The sequence below is a fragment of the Filicampus tigris genome, chromosome 1 (genome assembly GCF_054856515.1).
Source record: "Filicampus tigris isolate MCC_2025a chromosome 1, RoL_Ftig_1.0, whole genome shotgun sequence".
NCBI classification, from domain to species: domain Eukaryota; kingdom Metazoa; phylum Chordata; class Actinopteri; order Syngnathiformes; family Syngnathidae; genus Filicampus; species Filicampus tigris.
The window spans coordinates 11,399,973-11,426,783 of NC_141217.1; the positions used below are offsets into that span (position 1 = coordinate 11,399,973).

A 26,811-nucleotide genomic window follows, 5' to 3' on the forward strand; every position below is an offset into this window, starting at 1 on the left:
AAAAAAAGGAAGCTTGAAATGGATGAATACTGAACAAAATGACACGTAATAGCCATTCGTGCAATTTGTCAGTGATGACATTTGCATACATTTAATCTACAAGAAGGAAATTGTGAAATTGAGACTACTAGGCTGAGAATGACAATATCAGCACTACGTAATGCATAAATATAAACAGTCATGCTGCACTGGCAGCCGCGGGATGTGAAATGAAGTGGCACGACCTTTGATTCGATCTATATGCCCCCAAGTCACGAAGACACTAAATCTTACTCCCATAACCCCTGCTTGCTACGAGGCAATATGTGTCATAGAAAGAGTAGGAGATCATTAGATTCAAGGCTATATTATTTTTCATCACCCTGCCATGTATCGATGAACTGCAACCTTTATCAAAATGAAGAAGGAGAATGCGATATATCATGATCTGAAAGTCACGTCGCAGCCTTTGCTGATGCTCTGCAGCCAATCCTCTTAGGGCAAACGCTAGGTTATTTATTATTCCTTAACCCTTTGGCTGTCACTCTGTTTCCCAACACAAGATCTATTGCCGCACACTTATTCACTTATGATTATTACTGATCATCTGCCCAAATGACTTATCAATAAAGTGGAGGCCAAGCAGATAATTTATCTGTACAGCTCTGTCGATATCAAGTTCTGAGGCAAAGGCCTTAAAAGGATGAAGGGCTTTGGACATCCGATGATGGATGATCATACATCGGCTCTATGAAAATATGACCCTTATAATATATTTGCCCTCTTGCCACTCCCTTCATCTTCCTTGCTTAGCTTGCTTGATTCCCAAAGTTTGTCCTGGGAACATCATCATGTTTAAGAAAAACGGCTTTACAGTAAATGCTTCAACTGTCAGACGTACAAACACAAATATTTGATTCATACCAAGTCTTCGTGTCACTGCAAGATCTGCGAATCAGACAAGACTTTGAAATGACGAGGAAAAAAACCCATCTGGGGTCAATGAAAACCCTGGCAGCATATTTCACTCTGGGATTTCTTTATAAATCACACAAAGGCTCACAGGGCCATGCGGGGTCATGGCTCATTCTGTAAATACCAGCCGTTTGTATTAGACAAGTGGCCGTGACTTTCCAGAGTCGCACAATGCCTCGGAGTGTTTGCCTTCCAAATCTAACCTTTGTGCACTAAGCTCTATCTCACCACTGTTCCGTCACAGGCCGCACCCTGCGTAGCCCCATCTAGATGTTGGGTTGGGCGACTGTTAGCTTTAGCCTGATGCGATTAGTGTCAAGCTAATCGGAACCCTCCTGGTTCTTTTTAAACAGCGGCAAGTCGGGTACCGTTGCCTTTGCTAATGTTCTGGATATAATTGTCTCACATTTAGCTTCACGGCAAAGTGGACATGATGATCATGAATCAAACAGCGATTACTTGGAATCGCGTTCTCGATCAAGCAAGACGGACAAACAGGGGGAGCTGGAGAAAGAATGTTTCCTATCAGCACTCTCCTGTGTTTGCCTTGGCCAGCACACCTCTGCTTCTCCACTTATTAAAGTCGTCATAAATATTTTCTATCTGCTGGACGCCCAGCTTCCTGCTATTTAGCAGTTGCCATTTTGGCCTTGTTTCCTACTCCCCTGCCTCACCACTTAAGCTCTATGGGCAACCTCATTGTTGAGGCATGTTCTTAAGAGGTCATAGCTCTGGTCTTGTTTTGGGTCAGCTGTCAAGGCTCCTATCTCTGGGAAGTCCCAAAATAGTCCAATTTTTATACTGTTTCATAGGAGCATAGCCCGTGAAAGGTCCCGAGACAGGCTGTTGTTAAAAAGCAGACTGTATTCATAGTGTATCCTTATTCAAACAGGCATGAACTGATTCTTGCAGGAAAGTGTAAATGGGTTGTTATCTGGAGTGTTCAAATGATAGCAATGGACCTGTGAGAAAATAACATTGGAGACTCATATTACTACTTTTCTTCCTTTTTGGGGCAGTCGGGTGCAGTTATTGATTTTAAACCCTTCCCAGAAAATTCGCTGTGTTAGAGGTGTTTTAATAAAGCCGAGCCCCGCTTTTTGGCTTATTTAGTTGTGTGGCAGAACCGTTCCTCTTTTTACTACACCTTCGATGGGTTTCTTTTGAGAGTGGCACACTTTGGGTTCTATTTTTGTAGTGCAAGTATAGCGCAAAGTGCAGTGTTGACTGTGTGGTGGAGTTTTCTTTCTTTTGGTATTTTTGTAGCCGCGCACAGCTAGAAATGGGCATGTGCGCCATTGTGGGAGTGAACACAGCTGAATTGGTTCCGGACCAATTGAGGCGGCTTCCCACATTCCCTTTAAAATCAGCTCAGGAGAGGCGTGCGGCCTACATGGCTGAAGCATAATGGACTGGTGTCAATGTAGGAGATTGGCGTGTACAAAGTACGTTTATAACAAACTGTAAGAAGATCTTGACTTGTGGATGATCTAAAGCTGGCTGCTGCAAACCGCCTTCCACCCCCGATCATGTGTCTGTGTGTGACAACTCTCCCAACACACACACACACACACACACGCACACCCGCACACACACCAGTTGTGCTGCAGTCTGGGAGGTGCTTTTAAATATACATCAAAGATGATGATGATAGTAATAATAATGCACTCATTGAATTGTTTTCAATGATTCAAAGGGTTTGATGCACGTTGACGTCATATTTATGAATGAAATATGATTGCATCTACCACACTTATCAGTGTAGCCTGCACCTGGATCAGATCAAGTCACATTACACTACCTGCACCACAACTTCGACATGATTTGACTTAATCTACAACCTAGTTTACTTTCTGTCACCAAATTGTCAGGCAATAATAATAATGCATCACATTTATATGATATTCCCAAACACTATGTTCCATAAATTCCAAACACGGTAAACTAGAAATTAAGATGCACCAGTTTTTACACCGAGTGCACGTTAGCCAGTCTGGAGGTAGACACACTGCCATCTTTGGATGGCCAACAGAGAATTGTCACTTACATGTTATGTTGGAGTTTTATGAACCGAATTTAAAGAAAGAACAACATATTTATATTTTTTAAATACTGTGGAATACAACAGAAAGTGCATTCAGAGAGGTTTGTGTCAGTTTTTTTCCCTTTTCCGTTATGTTCCGGCTAATATGTCACACTACCACCCACTACCCTCCTAGACCCTGATTAGAAATCATCACTCTGAACCTAACTGACCTGTCCAACATGCCTTTTGACAAGATACTGTAGTTTGCTAACATTTGCAATGACAGACTTGACCCTTGCTTCTTTTCCCATCACTCTATCCTGAAGATCAATAATCCATCCACCAAAATAAGGTCCAGTCTGTGTGCCAAGAAGCTGCAAAAGATCCCAATAAATGTGAGCAAAACTTTCAATTTGTGGCTTTTTTGCTGTGGCTGTGTCCGACAGAGCCCTGGTTAAAAAAAAACCTTGAGGTTTGTTTGCTGATGGTTCTTTTTGGAAACTTGCGGTTTTTGTGACATTCGTAGCCATCTATTGGGCCGTGCTGCCGTATTGCTTCTTATTATTCAGAGTTGAAGAGAATTGTTCTTGGCAACACAGAGCTAACATTTTCCTACGGCACAAACCTCCAGTTGTCCTCTGAGGATGATGATGAGCAAGCTCACGTCAAGCTCCTCCTGCAGTTGCTACGGCCGTTAACGTTGCCTTTGCATCTGTGACTTGTATAAATAGATTATTCTGTGTTAGACTGTTCTCGCAAGCCTTGATTTTGTATGGGGGGATACAAACCACCACATGTGCATAATGGGCCTTAAAAAAAATCTCCCTGCCATTTCTGCTGGCTTTTCACATTAATTTAGTTCTTGAAATGAACGGAGCGGAATTTAACTCCGTCAAATGTTTTACACTGTGACACGTCTTGTAAAAACAAAGGCTCTCAGTCACTTCACACTTCTCTCTCCATGCTCTGTTTTTCTTTTTGTGCACTTGGTCATCATGGCATGTCAATACGAATGGTGCTAAAGTGGCGTTGAAAGACTCCTGACTCTGTCCAATAACAAAAGCTGTGCACTGAAACTTTAATAATGGGAGGGTGTCGGTCTCCCTAATGCCCGGTGTGAAAGCAGCCAGCGTGGACATGGTGAGATACATAAACACACATTGATGCATACTGCTAATGAGCGGAATGGTTGTGCAGGTGGCTGCACTTTCATCAAGCCAAAACTGGATTTGTTTTTGGTTGAGGTCATACAGGCCAGGGGGAGAGTTACACACATACATACACTTTCTAATTACTCTCGTTGCAGTGTTTTCTCTTCTGCGTGAGACATATTGACATGTCAGCGCTCAGCAGGCTAGATACAGAACAAATGGACATTTTAGTTCTGTCTATGTAGTGGAAAATCTATCCTTCTCAACATAAGCTAGCCTCTATTTGGACTTGTCTCACTGAGCCAGAGCAAAAGTCACTTTGAAATGACATGCGCAATAAATCAAAGCTGCACCAGTCAGTGGCTGATCACATTTTGCCGCTTTAATTAATATTGTATTTATTTGCATGGTGGCGCTCTGTTGGTCGTTATGTCTGTCAGGGTCTTTATGTGTGTTTGCATTATCTACAGTATGTGTCGGTGTTTTCTGCATATGTATTAGGCACACGTGAGCATACCGTATCTCAGTGTTGAAAGGGACACTCTACTGCTTTTTTCTGTATCGCGATGTGGTTACAATTTGTTTTGCACCACTTGTTATGGATTAAACAAAATACCATATTAAATTATATTACATTAATTAATCTTGGTACCCTGTCATAGTCCAAGTATGAGTCATTGTGCACTTCCTGTATTGACAAGTTTGCATTTTCACCCTAATCCGAAAGAGATAAAACATCGACGTCAATCTCAACACATTTGTCATAGTACAGTATCAATACAATACAATAATTTCATTATGTATGCTCTTCTTCAATTACACACTATAGAGATCATGATGTAATAATGTGAAATGTTCTGTGGATAGATTGTCACCGTTCTGGATGTCAGTTATTGCATAATTGCTGAAAGAATGGTGATACAGTGGCAAAATATTTCTTGTTTCTCCAGTCATGGAAACACCAAGGCAAACACTCTTTAATGTGTTTCCGTAACCACTTTTTACCAAACAAAACTGCATATATATATATATATATATATATATATATATATATATATATATATATATATATATATATATAATTTCCGTTACTTTTATTGGATGCATTTATAGTTATGGACAACCCAACGAAGTAGCTGGTTTTGAAAACAGCTGCAGCTGATACATTACAAGAAAGAGGAAGTTCCCCGCACACACACACACACCCAACATCGTGCTCTCCGTCTGACAATGATTTATTGTCATCCTCATTCATAACAATGACATTTCTAAAGAACTACTAATATTCTAAGAAGGGGGAAACAAACTTGTTTCTCTTGTGTGTGTTGCCTGAGCGCAATTTCATTGAGATCGAAATCACTCAAATCAATTTATTGCAGGATACCGGTAAATTATGAAAATAAAAATGTTAAAATTAAAACCTCCCAACAATAACTTGCATATTCAACTTTGACGATCAGTGACAGATGCAGGAGGGAGATTAGTACCCGGGAGGTGAGTTGCTTCACCCTAAATGTACACTCTCCAGTGTGCGTTCTGTTAATAATTTATTGTTGTAACGAATAATAGGTGATCAATTAAAAAAATTGTGATTATTTTAGAGGCGCACAAGCTGTGTTTTTAGCTCAAAGTTTTTTCTTTATCAAGCTAAATAATTTGAGCACCTCTATGGGCGACTCGTGTGAGTGAGCACATCTACATGCACCACCATCCATCATTTGCCGTGAAATTGACTCCGTGGTTGCAGAAAAGCGCATGAAAGAAGTAGCTGTATGGCAAACGTCACAGTGTCCACTGCAGATTCTGCAACAGATAAATGTCTCTTGCTCCTTCCTAATGGACCGCAAACTTTTCCTGTCTGCTGCACTGTAAGTAGCCCAACAAAAAAACAACTGTTAAAAGGGCGGATGCAAGCAGTAAAAGGGAGGCTACCTTGCCATGTGGCTGTATTTGAAGATGCTTTACAGCAAATTCCCCCAAAAAGCCATCAGAAAATACTCATGACTTTATATTAAAGGGCATCAGAGAGGGAGAGTAAGAGGACGTCAAATGAGACGTGGGTTCAGCATTTCATATGAAGTACCCTCTCATTGCAGCAGAGTAGCCTCATCACTTCATCATTCGCTCATTTCCTGTGGTAGACACTGAGGGCATTCTGCTACCTATCTGCCCCCTAGTCAATATTGCTTGAAGGCTTAATTATACGCACACACATAGACACAGTCTCAGCTAAATTTCCTGCAACGCTGAAGCGGAGAATTAACGTCAAATCTGTGGGGTGTTCATTCATCAAGAGGGGCGTGCGCAGGGTAATGTTTGCTTCTGTGTGTTTTGGTTTTTGTGTGTTTTGGTGACCTCCCAGGCCATTATTGTATCCCCCTGGTCACATTTGTTGCCCAAAGGGTAAGCGTGATGTAGTGTGTGAACACCCTGTGCTCATGTCACCACCCCTTGGCCAAGGCCCTGTACAGCACAGAGATCAATATTCTCTTTCTATGCTCAAGTCATTTCAGATTTCGTCCTCATAATCGTAATTCTTTTTCTTCCCAGATGATGAATGACCACGATGAGTCCTCCCCTGACAGCTGCATCAAAAAGGTAGGACCTGTTCATGCGAGTCTGGTCAGCTTTATGTTGTTTTTGTGTCACACAAAAGTGCTGTAAAGGTAATTGTCATTTCAACAAAATGTCTGATTGTGTGGAAAGAGCAACAACACGCTGACGTTCTGACCGCAAACATTACCAGTGCAACGTTGTCAATCAATAGCATGAATCGGACTGGTACTGTACAAGGTCACATTCTCCCACAAGAATTTAGTAAGGCTTGATTTAACTTGCAGTCTAGTTTCAGCGTCCGTTTTAATACAATGGCTTTTGTGTATCATTTCCTACTAGGCACATGTTCATTAACATATTTTGAATGTACATTATTGTTGACCAGTGAGACCAGTGAAAACAAAGAAAAAACAAAGAAAACCTGAACTTTAGGAACGCTCCATTGACACTGGCACACAAGAGCGATACATCCCATTAGCCAGTCGCTGACCACTTTATGAGGTGATAAATTTATTGAAGGGTCTTGGCAGCTTGCTCGCCAGGTCAGGGTAGGCCAGCGTTGGGGTTCACGTCCATCTAATGGTCCATGAAAGAACAATGGCCCTAACCGAGTGGACACTCTCTGTGACTCCGTAAAGCCGTGGAGCATGGCAGCAGCTAAGGTCACTGGCAACAGGGGGTCTAGAACTGACATCAAATTGAGGGATGAGCAATAAATGATGCGAGTGCTTTAGCTTCACTAATTATGTTTGATTTTTGAGGCTTGTGAAATGTGCAATTATAAAGTATAATAGAATAAGTACAGTACCATAACCACCTGTGTAAAATAGGAAGCACAGAGGTTTAAAATGAGTGGTGCAGTTAACCAGATACAGAAATAAAGTAGCACCATTTTAAAATTTGTTGCTTCAACTGAGCAGAGACAATATATGCGTGTGAGTATTGTAGTAGGCTGTGTGCTGCTGCTCCGTGTGTATTAAATTAGCATTTGTTTGAAGTTTCTCTCTTTTTTCTTTTTTGTTTTTAATGTAACATCAATTCTAATCTGTTAGCTCGTCTGAGAGGTTTTGCATTATATGTTAGCAAGCGAGCAGACATGTTAAATTGTGGTTCGCTTGAATGTTTAAATGTTTTACAGTGTTCAATTCCCATTTGTTGTATGTGTCAGTTTTCCAGTAAACTTAAACTGAGAGTGGCAGATGAATAACTTGGAGCAAGCACACTGCACATCTCCTGTGCCTTTTAATAAGTTTACATGTGGGAAAGGTCAACATATTTAGACATTAATATGGTCTTGCTATATCACTTTTTTCATTTATCATGGGTGGTTTTGGAATATATTCCCAATGATAAATGGGGGTTCGCTGTGTAACATTTTTCAACATATCCGTGTTCCCACTTTTCCCAATCAAATGCATATAAATTAATTAAAGTGTAACATTACTGAAGATATCTTATGCAACCTTTCTTAATCCCATCAGTCCTTATTAGAAAGTTATAGTGGTGTGCAGTATTAATTTAGTTTAAAGTCTGAGGTTTTTGTACCACACAGGAATGCATGCAAGTCACTGACTACTTAGTATTGCTGTTTTATTCACGGAGCTTGTTTAAAGAGTTGAGCACACGGTATTTAAGCTGCTTCCTTTTCCTAATTTTGTATAATGTGGAAAAAATGTTTTGTAGAACCCCACCGCACAAACACACACATGCAAGTACACCTATCACACACACGTCATATCAAAATGCCGCAAAACTGTACAATCACCGGGAGAATGTAAAATATAAAACACGCGCTCTCTCCACACAGGTCATTATGCAGAGTGTGAGTTGCGGTGGGCCCTCACCGGGTGGCAGCAGTCCACGTGCTTGTTATGAATATGAATGAAATTATACACGAGCCATTTCTTATGACATGACTCATTCATCCGCATTGTACACACACACACGCACGCACACACACTTATATACACGTGCACGTAAACATTGACCTCTCCTGGCTTCACCATCGCTTTGCTTGATTAAGGTAGAATGTTAATTGAGTTATAACTTTGGAATAAAAAAATGTTATTGCGTATTGCTGCGCTTTATTGGTTTGTTGTGCAGCATTTACAAAAAGAGCTAAAAATGGGGTGTGTAACTTTGTTGGTAATTGCCTCTTTTGTATTCACTGCATATTTGTTGACAAGCGTAGCAGTAAGACCAAGTATTTAATCCATCTTTCTTCTGTAGTCAGTCTTTAGTCTATTTTTCGCGGCGAGGCTTTGATGGCTGCGGCAAGCGTTTCGAGGAACAATAGTGAGTTGTTGTTGAGTTGTTGTTGCTTAAGGGACAGATTTGAGTGAGGGACCAGGCTGTGAACAGGCTTCCATGGCACGGAGAGTCACTGTGAGTCACTCTTTCGGTTCAAATATTGTCCAGCGGGGATGGAGGTAAGGTGGGGGGGTGCTAATGAAGTTTGCCATCGGAATCGTTGACGGAAGCCCGTTTAAAAATTAGGGGCGGACCAGCCTATGGGCGGTTCTATTAACCACACACCCCCCCGCCCTAGAAAAAAGGCAAATGACAGACGATGGAAGGGTACCCACGTTGCGGACGGATTACGAATAACCGACAATCAATTTTTTGTAAAATGCCCAGCTCTGCTACCGCTACTGCTTCAGACAGAAAATAAATAAATCTTCTATCTGAATCCTGTCTCGACTCACTGCATTCATCCTCCGCTCATTCCTTGGCTCTCTGGCTAGCTTCGTAGACAGGACGGTGTTGTTCAAGCTATAGATGGTTATCAGAGGCCATTGGGGAAAAAGTATCAGGGATTGTTTGGTTTGGTATGGTCCGACCACACAAAACCTGACTATCCGTCTGTTTAGCTGTCTAGGCCCTGCTTACATGTATTCTCCCCAAGTCTGTAGAAGTTAATAGGGTGTCAGAGTACGACTGTTTCTTTTTTAGAGGCCCTGGATTTAAAGGTGATATAAAGATGGGGGCGGTGATGAAGACAGTCTATGCTTTGTGTGTGTCTGTGTTCTAATCCTCATCTTCAGAAGAGCGCCGCTGTCCACCCTGATGTGTGTAAACACTCGCGCAGATCAGATGGCAGATAATGACTTCCAGATAGACACCCTCCATTCAGGCCGCAGTGAAAATCAATGAGCACTGATTGCTTTTTTCCCAAGACGATCATCTACCCTGAAGGCTACTATCTTTCTCTCACCTCCTTTCTTGGTTTCTCTCTGTGAGCTCCGTTCATTCAGTCCTCAGATTGAATCAGTTTATGTTGCTTTTCATGGAAGGTTAACTGCTAAAGAGAAATGTGTCATGAGGATTTCTGTGACTCTTTCACACTTGGCAACTTATTTATGTTGCATGCTTGACTTCACAATGCCCCGACGTTCTTCAGGTATAATTAATGGATTTTCTGTCAGATTTGGATCATTCTTGGCAATTTCCACATCAGAAACATGTATTTTAAAAAAATGTGTTTTTAATGTGTCATGGCTCCTAAATGGGAGTGTGACAGGGGTTGAAATGAACTCTGACCTTGGAGAAGATTTCCCCCCCCTCTGTGTTGAAAGACATTACAGCCAAATGGGGTCAGCTGCATCTGTGGGTGTGTGTGCATGTGCGTACACTTGAGTATGATACTCTTTTTTTTTTTTTTTGTTCCCCATATCAAGCTGGATAAAGGAGTTTCTAAATAGGGTCGCTAAATGACCCTGAATGTACGAGGGCTATTATGTGGACAGAGGGAGGCTCATGGGTCACAAAAGTGATCCATGGCTTCAGGCCATAGTTTGCCTCCTGCCAACTGCACCTCAAACGCCCAACCTCCCTCTGAAATTGCCTCATGATTGATTGATAATTATGATAATTTGTTTGAAATGATTATCTGGATATTATAATCACTGCCACCCCGGTGTGCCATGGGAGTAAGTCATTTTTCATAATGCTGAACATCAAAAATACCCCACGGTTACAGGGATACAGTACATAGCTCTCTGTGTGTGTGGACGCGTTGGGGTGTTTCCGTGTATGTGTTCGGTGCGAATGCTCTGGGCCTGCTGCTTGGGCCCATGGAATGAAGACTGTGGAGTGATGATCCAAAGTGAAGAAAAGGACAGAAACACCGAAACACACATAAATGAAAATTAATAAACTAACTAGTATTCTGCCCAAAGCTTCTTCCATAGCAGTTTTCCTTTTATAAATGTGCTTTTTCCAAAGTTTGGAACTTTCAAACATATGCTGCATGATCTATACCATGCACAAAGCAATACAATAATAATTATTATTATTATTATATTAATAATAATAATTATTTATTATTATTATTATTATTATTATTATTATTATTATTATTATTATTATTATTATTATTATTATTATTATTATTGTTATTGTTATTATTATTATTATTATTATTATTATTATTATTATTATTATTATATTAATAATAATAATAATAATAAGAAGAAGAAGATGTTAGTTTCTAATTTGAATATACTTAGTTCAAAACAAACTTCTTCAGTGCCTGTACCGTGTCTTGGACCAAACATATGTCATAGAAGTCAAGTCAAAAATTCGAAGGGACCGATAAATAATAAACGGTGTGATTTGGTTGGTAGTTAGAATATCAATGGGTTAGGTTGGTATTGTAGAAACTCAGATTTGTGATTAAGCCCTTCCAGAAAGTCTGACTAAAACCAAAAAAATATTTCCCTTCAGAAATGATTTAAATTCACTTAATCCACTCCAGAATTTGTTATGTAGACCCTCAAAATTATGAACAAAAATAAATTTTATGTAGAGAATTGCAACATACTCCATTTACATTCATAAAGCAGTTTGAAATAGATGTAAATGACTATTGAAGTGGATAAATTAACATTCAATACACTTTTACCTTAATTGAAGAATTTTTATGACAAATGGAAGATGGCAATTTTGATACTTTGCTAAGAGTTCTTCCTTGATTTCTGTCACGTTTCTCTTTATTACCAAATGGAAGAATAGATAGATAGATAGATAGATAGATAGATAGATAGATAGATAGATAGATAGATAGATAGATAGATAGATAGATAGATAGATAGATAGATAGATAGATAGATAGACAGACAGACAGACAGACAGACAGACAGACAGACAGACAGATAGATAGATAGATAGATAGATAGATAGATAGATAGATAGATAGATAGATAGATAGATAGATAGATAGATAGATAGATAGATAGATAGATAGATAGATAGATAGATAGATAGATAGATAGATAGATAGATGGATAGCTCGCTCTAGTCAAAGTCTGAGTTATTTAAAAGGCATGTTGAACCTTGTTCCACACAACTTACAAATACTTTGGATGAATATACAGTACATAGAGTCAGGGAATGAATGGCCGAGTCTTGTTTTGACTGAGCACAAAAATTGGGGCCAAATGTATTATATTTAATGGAATTTGTTGAAAACTGTATGATGGATTTTGGTTGATAGGTAAGTGGCAGGCCGACAGGCACTGCTTGTAGGTGGTTAGGTATTGATCGTAAATACTGTAGATATATGTTAGAACAGATGGATGTGGGACTGTGAGTATTGATGAGGGACTGGAAAGAGGTAGTAAGTATCGTATCCATGGATATAGAAGACAGAGTGATGGCTGTGCAGACAAAAAGATGGAATACACAATGACAATCCACTCATGAAGACCCTAAATGTGTCTCTGTCATTCCCCAACCGAAAGCACCTAAACGAAAAGAACTGGGTTGTGTATTTTTCATGTGATCTGTGTGTGTGTGGAGATGAGAGGTGTAGGAATAATATTTGTGGTTTTCACTTTGCCCCAAGATGACTTAATGATGATATGGGTCTCTTTCTTCTGCTGGGCAGGGTTACTTTTAATGGGTCCTGAGTGACATGTTTTTATATGGCTGCATAAGCTGCAACCCCCAAGACACACATACGCACACACACACACACACACACACACAAAGACAAATATTCTGAGATTGTGCTCACATGTTCAAAATCCTGCATGTTGAGGAATGTTTGCTTCAAGCACAGGATAATCTTTCAAAGCATACTCTTGCCTTCTGACACTGTCTTGATCAAATGAAGTTGGACCCATCTTAACTCAAGGAATGCTCACTTGTACTGTATATGTTCTATGTCATTTTCAGTGTACATATATATATATATATATATATATATATATTAGTCAAAAATAATATACATGAATTAATAGGGTTTTGATGGTAATCCAGGGCAGGGAAAAATGTGTTACACATCTGTATGTAACTTTTTAACCTCTGTATATTCCACTTTGGAAATCCAAAATACATTTCCTTTGTGTTTCAGCACTTGCTTGTCAGAAATGTCTGTCAAGTTTGCAATAATCACATCAGACTATTTCTTTAGAGACTCTGCAGGCACCGTCAAAGTCTGTCGGAAATATTCTGGATTTTCATAAGATCTTGTCAAAGTCTGAGTTATTTAAAAGGCATGTTGGAAGTGGAAAACGAGTTTAGATGGATTGAGAATTTAAACGGTCTTTGTGTCTGGCTTGTCTGTGGGAACTTTTGCTAGGATGGTTCTGTAGAATGCTGTCATTATGCCTCAAATGCCAGTGTGTGTGTGAGACAGACACACACAGAGAGAGAGAGAGAGAGAGAGAGAGAGAGAGAGAGAGAGAGAGAGAGAGAGAGAGAGAGAGAGAGAGAGAGAGAGAGAGAGTGTGTGTGTTTGTTTACTGAGAACCAATTTTAGCTACCAATGGGACTTGTCTGTGTGCCACTGTCTGCAGATCTGTTGTTATCCCTGATATTGGTCTCCTTCCCTGTCTATTTTATTCACTTTTTCATTCTCAAAAAAATATTAGTTTATTCCTTCTCTTGCTCTCTTTCTCCTCCCATTATGCCTAACCCTTCAAGTGTCAAGAAGCGGCTGGGCATGCACGCACACACACACTGTACAAAACTGGGAACAAACATCACCTCACCAATTACAGACCGGTCTCTTTGCCTCCACAGCTGTCAAAAATATTAGAAAACTGTTCAATAACAGACTGGATATATTTATAGATAAACACAAATTGCTTTCTGATAGTCAATATGGTTTCAGAGCTGGTAGATCAGCATTACTTGCAATAACAGAAGCTGTTGAAGAAATGGCAAATGCTATTGATCACAAAAAGCAAGATATTGGAATAATTTATTGATATTAAGAAAGCCTTTGATACAATTAACCATGAAACCATATTAATTAAAGGTATGGCATTAGAGGTATTGTGTTGGACTGGATCAAAAGCTATCTACAGAGTAGACAACAGTTTGTTAAATTGGGTGATGCTTCTTCATCTTATTTGGATATTATTTGTGGTGTCCCCCAAGGGTCAGTTTTGGGCCCAAAACTGTTTATTTTATATATCAATGACATTTGCAAGGTATCAGATGTACTGAGACTGGTGTTGTTTGCAGATGATACCAACATTTTTTGTTCTGGGGATCATTTAAATGACAATTTAAATGAAATTGGGTGAAATCACTGAAGAAATGAAAACATTGAAAATCTGGTTTCATTAAACTTAAGCAAAACAAAAATAATGGTGTTTGGGAATTACAGATCAAATGTACATATGCAAATAAAAATAGATGGGGTGCAAATTGACACGGTTCCAGAACATAAATTTCCTTGTGTTATAATCGATGAAAAATTGAGCTGGAAGCCACATATCAAATACATACATACTAAACTATCGAGAAGCATATCAGTATTAAATAAAGTTAAATGGACACTTGACTACAATTTGCTCCGCATTCTGTACTGTTCCATAATTTTTCCATATTTTAGTTACTGCATCGAGATTTGGGGTAGTAATTACATAAGTGCAGTTAGTTCATTAATAATGTTACAAAAAAGGGCAATAAGAATCATCAATAAAGTAGGCTTTCGCGATCACACTCATTTACTTTTCTTGCAGTCAAAACTATTCAAATTTGTGGATATAATAGAATTTCAAACAGCACAATTTATGTATAAGTAAAATACGATATAATACCACAAAACATTCAAAAAATGTTGAGAGAGAGAGAAGGGGGTTATAAAATAAGAGGGAAATACAACTTAAAAATGAACGTCATTCGCACCAATACAAAAAGATTCTGTATTTCATTTTGTGGGGTGAAATTCTGGAACAGTCGAGGTGAGGGATTAAAACAATGTTCAAACATTTCATTATCTTTACTATTATTTTTACCATGAATGAAGAATAGAATACATTAAGAAAACATGGAGAAGGGGTGGGTCTAATAAGTCTAGACTTCCTCCCACTCCCTTTTGAGCATGGAAGACTTTTGTTAGGTGTGCTAATTTTTGATTGTTGTTGTTATTTTTTATTGTATTTTTTTCATTGTTATTGTAATTATTGTTTCTTTTTTTCTCTCTTCATGTTCAAATAAATTATTCATTCATTCATTCATTCATTCATTCAAATGCTAACCTTATTTGATGTAATTTGAGCATTTTTTTATTTTGAAAAGTGTGAATCAAATTCATAACCCTTCGCATTGATCAGTAGTTCAAGAAGTAGCTCTCAGTTTCACAAATTTTGGTGACCCCTGCCGTGGATGGATGATGGATGGATGGATGTTTTGCACATTAGAGGAAATATAAAAGTCCTGACAACTTGAAAATTATGGTAAAATACACATGCCCTACCTAGTATAGTGTGTGTGTGTGTTTGCACTTGTCTACAGAGCTTGACTTGTTTCCGGAAACAAGTCCAATTTAAACATTGTAAAGTGCTTAACTATTTCCTTCTAAAATTCTCATGAGAACACATTTCACTGAAGCTTTTTGAATATAGTATAAGATGTTCTTGAAGTACAAATCTAATGGACTTTTTCAGTGTAGCTGGACATGCACATAAACAGACACAACCGCACACTCATATGCGTGCGTACAAACACACTGTGTCTTGTCTATCAAGGCAGCGGCGAGTCCATTAAAGCAGACAGACTGAATACAGAAGGCAGGCCTCCGTAGAGCGTTGGTGGTATAACTTGATGACCCACGTGGCGTTGCCACGGAGACCAGGAGGCCGCGTGAAGGTGGAGAATAGAGAGTTGTGTGGTCCTCCTAGTCAAAAATATTTCCACGTTAGACAAGGGAGATGAAAGGTTCATCGGAGTGTGAGAATGTCTGGGTGCGTTTAAAAGGCCACCTCTGCAAGGGGCGCGTGTCCCTTTTTGTAACACCGCTTCACTGACACTTTTGCGTTTTTAGAATGTTTTTGCAGATTGGGACGGATTAATCAGTGTCATATTTCGTGTGTTATGATTTTAGAATGATGTAAATGGATGGCTTTGTCATGTTACGTCGAAAAGTACCAGGGCCACTGAGATGTCCTCAGAGTTGGCTGCATGTTGACAGACAAATACCTAGGCAAAGAAAGTGAGTGAGGGATAGAAACCTGCAGAGGACAAGAGACAGCCGGAGACTGGAGAGTGGAATTGGGGGACTGGGGGAGGTGGTTCGGATTTGATGGTGAGGAATGCCAGAATGCCCAAGAGAGGCAAGAACTGGCAGCCCAGTTTACAGACACGGTCTGTCTGGGGTGAGAGACAGCCAGGGTGGCCCAGCCAACACAAGGTCATGTGAAAAAAAACTCACCTTTTCTCCAACCACCCACCTATCCATCCATCAGAATCCATTCAAACTGATGTGGACACGTTTTTGCTGCCAGAAATATGTAACATTTGCACCGAAAAAAAAAAAAAAAAAAAAAAAGCAGAGGGATGAAGTGAAGGATAAGACACAGCAAGTCTGGCCTTAACAGCTCTTCGGGGAGCTTTTAGCCACAGAGTGCTAAGTGAAGCATGGCGTGTGTTGAGGCTGCTGTGCTCTGAACACACAAGAGGTCACACAGAGACACGCACGGGCACAAGATGGCACAAAACTTAAAATGTGTGCACAGTGGAAATTGCATGTGATTGCTGAAAGAGACACTGGTCGATGCATCACGACATATCTTAACAATCTCCACACATGAAGCCAATGTGCCCCTTAAAGGCCGTGAGCAGCATCAAAGCAATCTGATTGGACACTCAGTCCATTTCTGAATGCCATGGCCTCATTGCTCTTCTTGTATAAAAGAATTACAATATTTTTGGGGCGTTGAATTCGAGATGAGGATTTGTTGAGAAACGGTGCAGCTCCAGCAAGAAAACAATGAGCGGCTCAATGAAAACAATGATGAGGAAATGGGTTTTTGGTCTCCTAATTATGATATTATTGTGGATTTATGCTTATACTCACGACATGGTTTACGATTTGAAGCCTTTTTTTTGTGGCAAAAAACACCTTTGCTGGCTCTTCCGTTCCTTTCTCCTCACTTCCCTCTCCCTGGCCCACCTGCCTCCCCCTCCCATCCATTCCACCAATCACCGCTGAACACTACGCTCTTTGACTAAGTCTTAATCTTCATTACAGTGCATTAGTCCACTGGGGAGGCCCTGTCTCGTCTCCCCGCAGCGCAGCCTGGCACTATCCCGCAAAGGGACGTCCCGCCACGGCATAGCACAGACGCCCTGCCAGCCATCCTGAACCCACCCCCACTACCTTCACCTTGCTCGGCCCTCTGCTCAAATGAAGTATTAAATAAACGGCTGGCCCTAATCCACATGAAAGAGGCGTTGGGTGGAGGGGGGTGGGGGTTAGGTGACGAGGCTGGAAGGGAGAGAAACAATAGCGGCGGCCCTGGACGCCTCCATTTTAAAGCAACCATCAATCTTGCTCACCAGGAGACGTCACTTTCTTTCTTTTTATGGCATAGACGTGATCATTAATGACTACATCTGCGGGAAATAAATGAGACCAATAGTAATCTGAAGCATGTGGCCCAGCATCCACTCTTAGAAGGGAATGCTGGCCTGTTTGTCAGCCTTCTTAGAAAAAAAAAAAAAAAGACTCTTTATATAGATCCTGCACATATTTATGTCCATGCCAACAGACGACTACTTGGAAATCACCAATTTTCAACCCAAAGACAATTGCTAGTGTGCAATATGATGCATTTATTTGCAGTTATTCGCCATTTTAGGGTGGGAAACAATTCTACTACCTCATGGTGAACACAAAATTAGGTTTCCTACCCAAAAGTGGCCCCCCGGAATTGTTGCAGCTCACCCGTGTCAGTAAACAAACACAACACACAGGGAAGGAATCATCTTTCCCCGAACTAACAAGGACAGTTGACTAGCTTCCAATTGGGTAATTAAAAAAGGATGGCTAATTGAGTAAACAAGCATGGAGGCCGTCACCACTAATTAAGTGATTAGAGGAAGAGCACCCTCAGCCCGCTCGGTGCTAATTAACACATACACGACAGCACGTAGCGACACCGGCGACGACACGAGAATTATCTGTTGGAGAAACAATGATTAGGCCGAGTGGGGGATCCCAGGAGAGGTGGGAGGATGACAGCGACTCACACACACGCGCGCGCACAAAGTGTGTGTCCTAGTGCTAATTCATGCTGGATAATCCTTTTATTCACTTAGTTACATTGAAAGTGATGGTAACAGTTTGCTGCAGTTCCCGGGGCGCGAGCCGTGTTGGCTTCATTCAATCCCTCGTAGAGAGAAGCCGACATGGGCCGGCTCGCAACTCTGCTGTTGTTCCCCCGCGCACACTATTGACTCAGGTAATAGACCCTCGGAGGGGAAATTCAATTGGCAAATGCAATGATCCAGTCAAATCTTTGTTTGCATTTACATATTTTGTTTGTGCTTCTTCACTCTGCCACATTAGCGCCAAAAGCCATTTCGCTTTCCATATGCCACGGGGATAGACTTGATACAGGAACCGAAGCGTACTCTAATCTCCGCTGTGACATTTCAGATAGAGAAGCTCATATTTTCACAAAGAATTCTTCCCTCGGGAGTATTATCCACAACATTAACCAGGAAGTCGAAGTGATTATCCCCCCCAATTCTCTTTTGGGAATATTCTCGTGTGTGTATATATGATGTGATTTATTCTAATACAAACTCATATCTAGTCAAATATTTAGTTGAATATTAATGGCTTTGCTCAATGAAAAGAGATTTTGCCATTAAGAAGGTCAGTCAGCAATTTACGCAGGGAAACAAAATTGAATGCCACTCAGTAGAGCCTGAATTTGAACATATGCATTATTCACTGAGGAAACTAGGATTCTTTTTTTAGAATGCAGTCTTTCAGTAAAATTGGAGAATAGTTAGAAAACATGTAGAAAAAAAGAAAGAAGGAAGAAGAAAAAAGCAAACACACACACACGCTTAACCGGATTCACACAAAAATGGTGACCCACCCTTGACAAAAAACTCATTGAGTACTCCTGATGACAAATCACATCATAAACATTACTTCAGAAATTAGATTTGAATTTGCAGAAAAAAGAAGATCACATATTTTTTAAACACATTTTTAATCAGTTCCACCCAATAAACAAAGCAGGTCGGCTTTATTTTTCCTGAGTGCACTGGATTTTCACAGCTGAGCACAAAAGCAGATTAGCCAGTCTTAAAGTAAAAAAAAATGCATTAATTAAGTACCACTCCGGGGGATTAAAATCTAATTATTTTCAGGCACAGAAAGAAGTGCTTTTCCATGTTAGGTCAGGATAACTGCGGTGTTATCTGCATCCAACAATGCCGCCCTTTCTTGCACCCCCTCCTCGTGCACCATTGTGAGGTTGATTTAAGATCCCCGGCTAATGGGCATACCTGCCTGACAAACATGACTTCTTAGCAGGTGACTGCCGTCAAGTATGTCTAAAATAACAGGTAAATGAATTAGCAATAAAATGGACTTAGGGGTAACAGGTAGGGGTGCCCATTATTGCTGCTCCTAATCACTAAAGAGATGCCATTCACTTGCCTTAGGAAGGCAGCATATTTCACCACTTGCTGGCCATGGCCCCCCTCAGCGCCACAACACACTTCTAATGGAAGGCTCTCTGCTTGAGTTCCAAGCCTTTCTTTCAGCCCCCCCCCCCAGCGCCCCCCCCAAAAAAAACCTTTTCTCTCCCATAAGATTATCAGTTTTGATTACCGCCGGCAACAGGCTCTTAGCGGAGGTCGGAAGCGGCGTCTCACGGACCTGAAAGGCCCTCAGCAGGTCGCAAGAAGCTTTTGAAATTATGGGGCTTGCTTGAGAGGGAAAGTGCTCTGTGCGCCGCTTCAGGGGCCATTTAATCAACTGCTGACTTTTGATAGTCAAATAATGGCTAATTACAGTAGCACCTGTCCACAGGGTCAAAGAGTGGAACTGACTTAATGGGAGCTATCATAGAGGCAGAGACAAGAAAATGACAGAGATGTATTTTTTGGGGGTGATCTTTGTCTTGTGGATTGGTTGGGATAAATATGTAGGGCTGCTCGTAATTGCTTCAACCACCGAGCATAATTAACTGTTTTCACATCCAATATGTGACTGACAACGATGGTGGGGGTGCATGTAGCAAAACTGACTTTGAATAATCCTTTTGTAGTTAGACAGTATACCTGGACATGCTCATTAGTGTTCCTTTTTTAATTATAGCAAGATCCTCATTGCCGCAACCTCGCTTTTGCAAACTCAGATTTTCTAGAACAGTGGTTCTCAAACTAGTGTCCGCTGACCCCCAAGGGTCGTGTCTTTTCGTGAAATACATATCTTCATGTGGGAACCGGGCAGCCAATAAAGCAAACATAATACACAATTAATTACCTTAGCTTGGGGCAAATTCAAAGCTCTGATGTGATTTTGACTGATGATCACATAAATCTGACATCCCTGCATGTCTTTTTTTTAAGGCAGATTTTATTGAGCGTATAGACCTACTTCAGAGAATAAAAGTGTCTTTTTCGGGATAAAAAGCATATATTACGAGGATAAAGTTGTATTTTTGAAATTCAGCTTTTGAAATCATTTTCATTCCTTTCCTTTGCTCTCTTGGAATCCCAACGTTTCATCTTGGCAAAATATGTCTGTGTTATTGTAAAAGTACGACTTTATTCTAATAAAATCACAACTTTTTTTCTCTTAAAAATATGAATTAATGTAACATTGCAACTTTTTCCTTGAAAATGTCCTGAGTGACTTCATTCTTATGGCATTTGCACACAGTAGTTATGTTTAATTGATGTTAAGATTATAACTTGGTCCGTGAGAAAAATTTCCCAAAAGTCAGAACAACTGCAGACCAGCCTTCTCGAAACTTTTTTTAGTGCTGCACCACTGCTTCCTTGCACTCACCTTTAAAATAATTTTTCAAAAGTTGATTTTAACAAATGATAAAGACCCATTTTCTAACCATGCTAACATGATTAAAACACATGACAAAATAACAACTGGATTATTGATACTACATTCAATCAGAAGACATTTTTCCGCCTTTACTCTTGGTGCACCTCCTGAAAGGGATCTCGTGCAACCACACATTTTGGAAATAACTAATTATGATTTATTTAACTACTTGACCCAAAATCAAGTTTTACAACCATAAACAACAATTTGGTTGTGTGCACTTGAATTCCATTGTCACACTGTGGACGGAGGTCATTTCGAAGATGAGTAAAAGACATGCAAGACACAGGGCTATGCGGCCCTATTTTCTTGCTGAGCGCAAAGCACAGTTTAACTGTGTGTATGGGTGGATTTATCTTTCATTTGGTATTTTGCTCGACTTTGCACAGGTAGAATTGGGCGTAATGGGGCGTTTGGGATGGAAGTAGTCTTTTCCAGGCAATCTTAGTGGCATCCCTCATTTTCAAGCGCAAGTAAACCGTGCTTGACTTTGAAGGAACAAAAATAGACTGGCTGGGGTCTGTGCATGACTTTGGAACTGCAAGATCTCCCCTTGCGGATGATGTCGTTGGCTGTGCATCTGACGTGGGCAGTTGGAGATTGCCTTGCACCCCCGATCGTGCGGCCCAGTACAACCCACCACTCCAATACTGATGGGGGTGCTATTAAATTATTTTGAAGATGATATTGACTATAATTTGTTCAATGAATTGATTTCTATAATGATTCAGAGGGATTATGCCACCCTGGTGTCATATTAATGAAAAATATAACATTATGTCACACATGTCTGCCTGCACCTTGATCAAATATACCAAAATCTCATTACACCACCTGCGGCACAAATTAGTCTTTTTTTTTTTTTTTTGCAGGTCTAAAATCTAGTCTACTTTTTGTCACCACATTTGTAGATGCACTGGTGGGTAACACAGAAGCGCCCAGTGAGCCGTAGCGTGTCTACCAAATTTAACACACACTGCCCTGGCACAAAAATGATGATGCGCCCGTTTTTTGGCCAAGCGCAGACTACTTTCTGTTACCAAATTGTCGGATGAGTCGGGGGCGCGCAAACTCTGTGCGTCGGAACGCCTGGAGAGGCACAAATTGGCCACAAACACAGTAGACTAGAGTTGTGCCAACACTAAAATCAAGTTACAGTCATTTTTACGCCCAGCACACATCAACAGTCTGCCAAAATAGGGCCCAAAGTGATAGTTTTACATCCTAAGTATAGCACACACAGTATAAGTATAGCAAACTAGGGTAAAGGATCAAAGCATATTAAAAGTGACCTATACGTGTCAGCGCGTTGATCTCAAACCAGGTGGTGCCACTCTCATGCTGCTGCAAGCCCCCCTTCGCCCTCCCCATGAGTGACAACTTAGTCCCCACGTTCTATTGTTCAGGGACAAAGGCTACGTAAAGATTCGTCAGCGATTACAAAGCTGCAATGCCGCGGCTCAATTACTCAAACGTTGTGTACCACTTTGTGATATATGTGTTTGTTCTCCTGTGTGCGCGAGTCCGTGTGTGTGTGCGTGTATGTGTAGCCCCTGTGAGATATTAACAGGCTTGTGGCTGTGTCAGCACCGCCACGCTACGTTTTTAGTCTTTCATGTTCCATTTATTTGACCCCTGCCCCTCAAACACGCAGCAGCTTCACTTTATACACAACTCGGCACCTTTGCACACACACGAGCTTGTACACGCACACACATGCGCCACGGCACTACAAACACAACCCACAACACCTCTTGGCATACAACAGAGCAATCAATTGCTTTCTGTGACCCTCTGCCTCTTTGTGCTATCACAAACCATATTTGCCCCATCCAATCAGTTTGATTAATCATGCACCAGACCGCAGCTTTGCAATCAGATGACCAGAGCATCCCACCCTCTACCCCCAGTTCTGCACACACACGCACACACACACGCACGCATGCACTAGTGGCTGTGGCTGGCTATTTCCCAATAGACATCCTCTGTGTGACAGCACCATAAACTGCCCATTTATCAAAGTGTCCCCCGTCTAAACACACACACGCTTTCACATACACACACACACACATACGGATGGATATTCCAAAATCATTGTCCCAGTGATGGAAAAAATCCAAACAATGATGTAATTGTTCCCTGTGAATCATCATCATCATCAAGAAAGTTTATAAATAACAATATTTATCGTAGCCATGGGATGGATCGCCCACCTCCAAAACGATTGCCTTGTTGATTTTTGCTGCCAATGTGTTTGAATCAAACAAAACAACTAATGATGTTGTCGGTGTACACTGCATGCGCAGAGTGTAGGTTCAGCAGTAGGATTGCATTTCAAAGCAAGCATTCCTCATTTCAGTCCTCATCCTGACTGATGCGAATACATCACAGAGCGGTGGAAGCGTATTTCACAGAGAAGTGTGAAAGAATGAGGTCAACCTTTTTAATGAAGGTGTATTATCATGAGAAAAAAAAGTCATATGTCATAATATTTCAAACATAAACACACAAGTAATGTATATGCGTTAATATGAAGAGTGTTGAGGATTTTGTTAAGTTCCACAACATTTTTCAAGCAATGAAATAGGCCATCTTTTGACATCAACGGTGTGGTTAGTGTGAGGAATTTAGTGTGTGTAAATGTTTGTGTCTGTTCCCGAGAAAAAAATCTGACAGGGTTCATTCTATCAGCAACCAGTGCTTATAACAATTATTTAATTATATAATGTGATGAATAAGCAGTATGGCAGTTTCCCACATGCAGATGTGCATGTTAAAGTTTATATAGGAAAATTTGATATTTACTCACTACCCATTTGGACAGGTTTTGTTTTGGTTTTGGGGATTTTTTTTTTTTTTTTTTTTTTCTAATTGTGGCACTATTGCTTCTTTGCAGACATTGAATGTGCGCTCTCCTGAAAGCATAGCAAAAGCTTTGTTTGTTTGTGAGTTCACCAGCCTGTTGCCCTTCAGGAGTGGCTGCATAATTTGGGAGGGCTTCATGCAGAGCCCCTGCCATTCTTTATGGCACAGCAGTCAATAGTTATAATGGAAGACATACTGTATTCATAGATGTGTTATGGCGGGGGTGGTCTGGGCTTGCTCTCAACCTGCTGTATCAGATGAAGATTTAAAAGCCCTGTTTTTTTTTTTTGTTTTGTTTTACCCTCTCTCATGATTTACTTGTTTTTTGTGTGTCTCCCTCACACTTTCTTTTGTACGTCTTACCTCCCCTTTCTCACCATCAATCTTTCAGACTGGCGCTTACAAACACATCGATGCTTTCCTGGCTTTGAAACAATTGCGACTAGTTTTTATTTGTATGGGAATGATTTAGTGGCACACTTGAATATTTGAGAAAGCAGTTGTATAGGTTGAATAAGAAGTGAATATGTATGAGGTATCATACACCGATTGTGCAAATGTAGCAAAATGTGACAATTGCCTGCGCTGGGCTGAAGTCTTTCCTCATGTGCTAACAGCTTCTGTCCGGGGCAGCCAGCAGCTCGTTGAAGCCTTTTTTTATTGCTGGCCTATGTTCCAGAGGGCACGCAGTGTCAGTAATCAGGATATGGGGGTTATCCTGGCTGACCCAGGTATCGAGCCTGCTGGGGAGGCCCTTTTCTCTAAGTTAAAAGCATCGACTTTTGCTGGGAAGGCAAGGCAATGTGGCTTTTACATAACCTTTCTCACAACCAAGCAAAGCTGGTATCAACTACAGATGTTAGCAGTGGCGGCGGCTGGTGGAGTTTATGATGGGTGGAGTGGGGTTGGGTTTAGTGGGGGTAGCACTATTAAAAAAAAATTCATTAAGAAAAAAAAAAATTATACATATATATATATATATATATATAATATAAAAAATGATCTACTGATTATAGGCTATATTCATAAATGAATACATCGAGGCTAAGGATAACAAAATGGCAGCCGAATAACTCCGTTAAAGTTTTTTTGTTTTTTTTAATCTTAAAATGATTTACTTTAACCAAAATCTTACATCACATTGTAGCCAAAGGTACAATCATGGTGGATTAATGTGACGTTTAATTCCTTGTGGAAACCAAAACCAAGTTACCATGACTACCATTGCTTCTTCTTCATCCTCATCTTCTTCTTCTTCCTCTTCTTTAAAAGAAGAAGCAACTTCTGCTGGAAGAACGGAAGTAGAAGATGACTACTACTACTACTACTACTAGTTCCAAATTGACTCGTACCAAACTTTATTCTATATTTAATTCACATTAGCCTTAACGCTCTTGGCATTTATGCACCGTGTTGGATGAGCCTGACTAAGTTCCTCCTTCTGCCAGTTGCTGCCAAGTAGTGAAATCCATGATACCTCCACTGAATGAGGCTCAAGTGAATGCCCGACTGCTGTATATAAAACAAAAATCCTGCCCACCCTTTATGTCTTATAATTGCAAAAGAAACAAATCATAGCTGCCTGGAAACATGTTTGCCATGAACAAAGTATAACACGCCCTCCTGTCATATTCTAATGTCTTCACACGTTTGTGCATAATCAGAATGTAATAGTTTTCCTAAATGTCCATCAAGCAAAAAAAAGTCTTTAACAGCTGCCAAGGGAGACTGCTGATTGTTTTTCCAACGGAATTAGGTTGACCTGACCCTCTTGAGCCGAGCCATCTTTTGAATGGCTGATACTTTATTTGTTTTGTCCCTACAACAACAGAACACTCGGGAACGCCGTTAAGCGCCCGCTTACCCCGGCATTGTCACAAACAACTAGACTCACTTTTCCTCCCCTTGTCTCTGTGGAATGGAAAAAAAAGAGCTCCATGGTTTCTACACAATCACAGGAGGCAACGGCGAGGTATGTGCGAGGCTGTGATAACACACAGCGATGGGAGACAGATATGGGAAGGGCAGTGGTGGTCACGCACTCAAACACGGCGCACACACATCGATCTCAGCACTTTGGCACTTCGAGGGCACAAAGTAGAGACAGGAAACTTCACGCGGAGGTTATTATTGCTGAAACAGATGACTCAACGGCGATATTTTGGCATCATTGTTTAAATATGAGCAATGGTAACGCACTGCAAGATAGACACTGGACTGCTACGCAACTTTGTCTTTGTTCTGTGGACTTGTGTGTGCTTGTGTGTTGACTGAGGGCTATTAGTTGAGAGTCCAGCAGTGTGCAGGCGCCCCCTATTGCTTGTCATTTCACTTTCGTCCAAGCATGGCAAGGGTGAGTAGAAAATACTCACAAACCAAAATGTTCATAATTACTCGTCGCAGCAGTGTTAGAATGAGTCTGATCAAAAGTGGATCGAAAGGTAAACTTAATTCCGACGATAGTAAACCAAAGGTGTTTGGCTGTCGTGATTTCATTACAGCTCCCACCCTTGTTCTGTAGTATACACACAAACACACACACACACACACACACACACTTTGCGCCCATCCATCCCACAGTGACCCCTGTTTCAAATTCATTAACAAGACTGCAAAACCTGCAGACACAGCAATCACCTCAAGCAAAATAAATCCCAGCGCCGGAGGAGGGATCAAACCTGCATGTGCAAGACTGATTTCATATATGTGTGTGCGTGTGCGCGTGCGCATGCATGTAAATTATAGCAGCGTCGTGTCGTCAACTGCAGAGCGGAGAGAGGAATCTGTTTGGACAACTGCTGAATGTTTTGCTTCTCCCACAGCGCCTTGGAAAGCCACGCAGCCACTGTATCTTTTACAAATTAGCCTGTGTCGTCTACCAGGCACTTTGTCTTATCCCTAGCCTAAGCCATGCCTGCCCGCTGCAGGACTAT

At 40.7% G+C, this 26,811-nt stretch overlaps 1 protein-coding gene across 2 annotated transcripts in view; it reads left to right on the forward strand.

Moving 5' to 3' along the window:
* The window catches only part of prdm16 (PR domain containing 16), a 203,326-nt gene that overhangs the window by 108,500 nt on the left and 68,015 nt on the right, over window positions 1-26,811 (forward strand). For both annotated transcript variants that reach the window (XM_086052153.1, XM_086052147.1), the window contains exon 3: window positions 6,682-6,729. In XM_086052153.1, the coding sequence (XP_085908279.1) occupies window positions 6,682-6,729 (48 nt within the window). The remainder of the gene's footprint in view (window positions 1-6,681; window positions 6,730-26,811) is intronic.